General features: G+C 43.1%; 1 protein-coding gene across 1 annotated transcript in view; it reads right to left on the bottom strand.

Annotated features, from left to right (window-relative positions):
- Nucleotides 1–788, bottom strand: part of LOC111649975 (palmdelphin-like) — a gene marked incomplete at its 5' end in the record, with an annotated part of 7,702 nt that extends 6,914 nt beyond the window's left edge. The window contains one exon of the mRNA XM_023399682.2: nucleotides 674–788. Coding sequence (XP_023255450.2) covers nucleotides 674–788 — 115 coding nt within the window. The remainder of the gene's footprint in view (nucleotides 1–673) is intronic.
- Nucleotides 789–1,669: the final 881 nt, after the last annotated feature.

The following is a 1,669-nucleotide window of genomic DNA, read 5'->3' as shown; positions in this document are numbered from 1 at the left end:
TGAGCGAGTGTTGCCCTGGGTGTCGTCTCTGCTCTACCTCACTGCTGCAGCCTGAAATCAACACCTGCAGACACGACTGAGGGCTGGAGACGCTCCATCACACTTTGAGTCTGTGGTTTTCTTTTCCATAAAACCAGAACTGCTGTTCTCCTCTGCCTTCATTTAATCTTTTAATCCTGCACTTTAATGAGATATTTTCCACTTTACACTTTTTATGACGCTTTTTACTTCTGTGTCTATGTTTCTTTTCTTTCTGTTGAGCACACTGAACGACCTCATGATCATGTGCTCTGTAAAAACTGATCTGCCTTGCCTACACGACGGCACACTGCAGCGAGCCGCCTGTCGACCTCCTGCTCCATCTGATACTTGAACTCCTTCATTTAGGGCAGTAACTCAGCCCCGACCCGGCGGGAGCAGGCCACTGCTTTAAAATGGCTTGAAGTTTCTCTGTCAGGAGGAAACACCTGTGACACCTGCACAGAGTCAGATCAGCTGTGACAGCGGGTCAACAGCAGCACTGGAGATGTTTCAGAAACACACACACATCTGGACTCACGGTGTGTTATAAGGTCTGTTAGCTCTTCATGCTCACAGCGTTAATACAACCCAGAGTCAGCTCACAGCAGTGTGAGAGTCAGCTGATCCAGCTGATCCAGGGGATCGGACCTACCTTGATGATGTCTTCAGCCGTCCGCTCCACCTCTTTCAGCCGCTTCAGAACGGCTTCTTCATTAGCAGAGATGTTGAGCTCCTGTGTTTCCAAGGCCTCGACCTCCTTCTCTATTCTGCACAGGAGGAGAATGAACGGTGACGATCGCTGCAGCAGTCAGGACGTATGAAAGGTTTGAATAAGCCAGCTCGGCATTCTGGGTAGAGTTGCTATGTCCGCTTATTATGTTTTTCATCATAGACTAAATTAAAACACTTTGTCCTTATGACATCAGGTTAAATCGTGTAACCAGGTTCACAGATACTTCTCTGTTTTATTTATATTTTCTTTAGTCTCTTTACATTTGAATTATTAGGATATTTAGTGGGTTATTAACTTATAAAACTCTGATTTAAACCCGTTTATGTTGAGTCGTGTATTTTATACTGATGTTCATTAACATGCATTGTCCCTATGGAATCAATCAATCAATCAATCAATCAATAAATGTCAGATGGGTTAAAGTGAGGATCAGCTGTTATGATGGATATCAAACACTTCATCAGAGGAGGAGTAGATTTAATCTGTCCTCTCTCCTCCTGTCAGCTCGTCTGTCAGACCAGTCATCATGATGTCATTATTATGTAAAGCAGCTTTCAGTGTTTTCCACTTCCTCTCACTCAAACCTCCATGACAGATGAGAACAGCTCCAATAAATGTATTCTAATCACAGATTATTGTAATTACTGTATTTGTTGTGTCATGTGTTTATTTTACTTTAGTCTTTTAACAGTGGAAGATTTCAGGAACTAGAAACTAGCTCAAAGTGAGACTGTCATTTATGATCCAGTGTGTGTGAACTTCCTGTTTAGTTCATGTTGTATTTCAGACTTTGACCTGAGTGACTCTAGAATCTGCAGGAACTCGTCTTCCTCCCTGAAGTCTCTCTCTTTATGAGCATCAGTGCATCTGAACCAAATATAAACACCTTCTCCCACATGGTTTGTTCCTGCTGCC

The sequence above is a fragment of the Seriola lalandi genome, unplaced genomic scaffold (genome assembly GCF_002814215.2).
Source record: "Seriola lalandi dorsalis isolate HSWRI2012SDOR001 ecotype SW California unplaced genomic scaffold, Sedor1 jcf7180002052116, whole genome shotgun sequence".
In the NCBI taxonomy this organism is placed as follows: Eukaryota; Metazoa; Chordata; class Actinopteri; order Carangiformes; family Carangidae; genus Seriola; species Seriola lalandi.
Note: the sequence above shows the minus strand (reverse complement) of the source record. Positions and strands in the feature narration are given on the sequence as shown.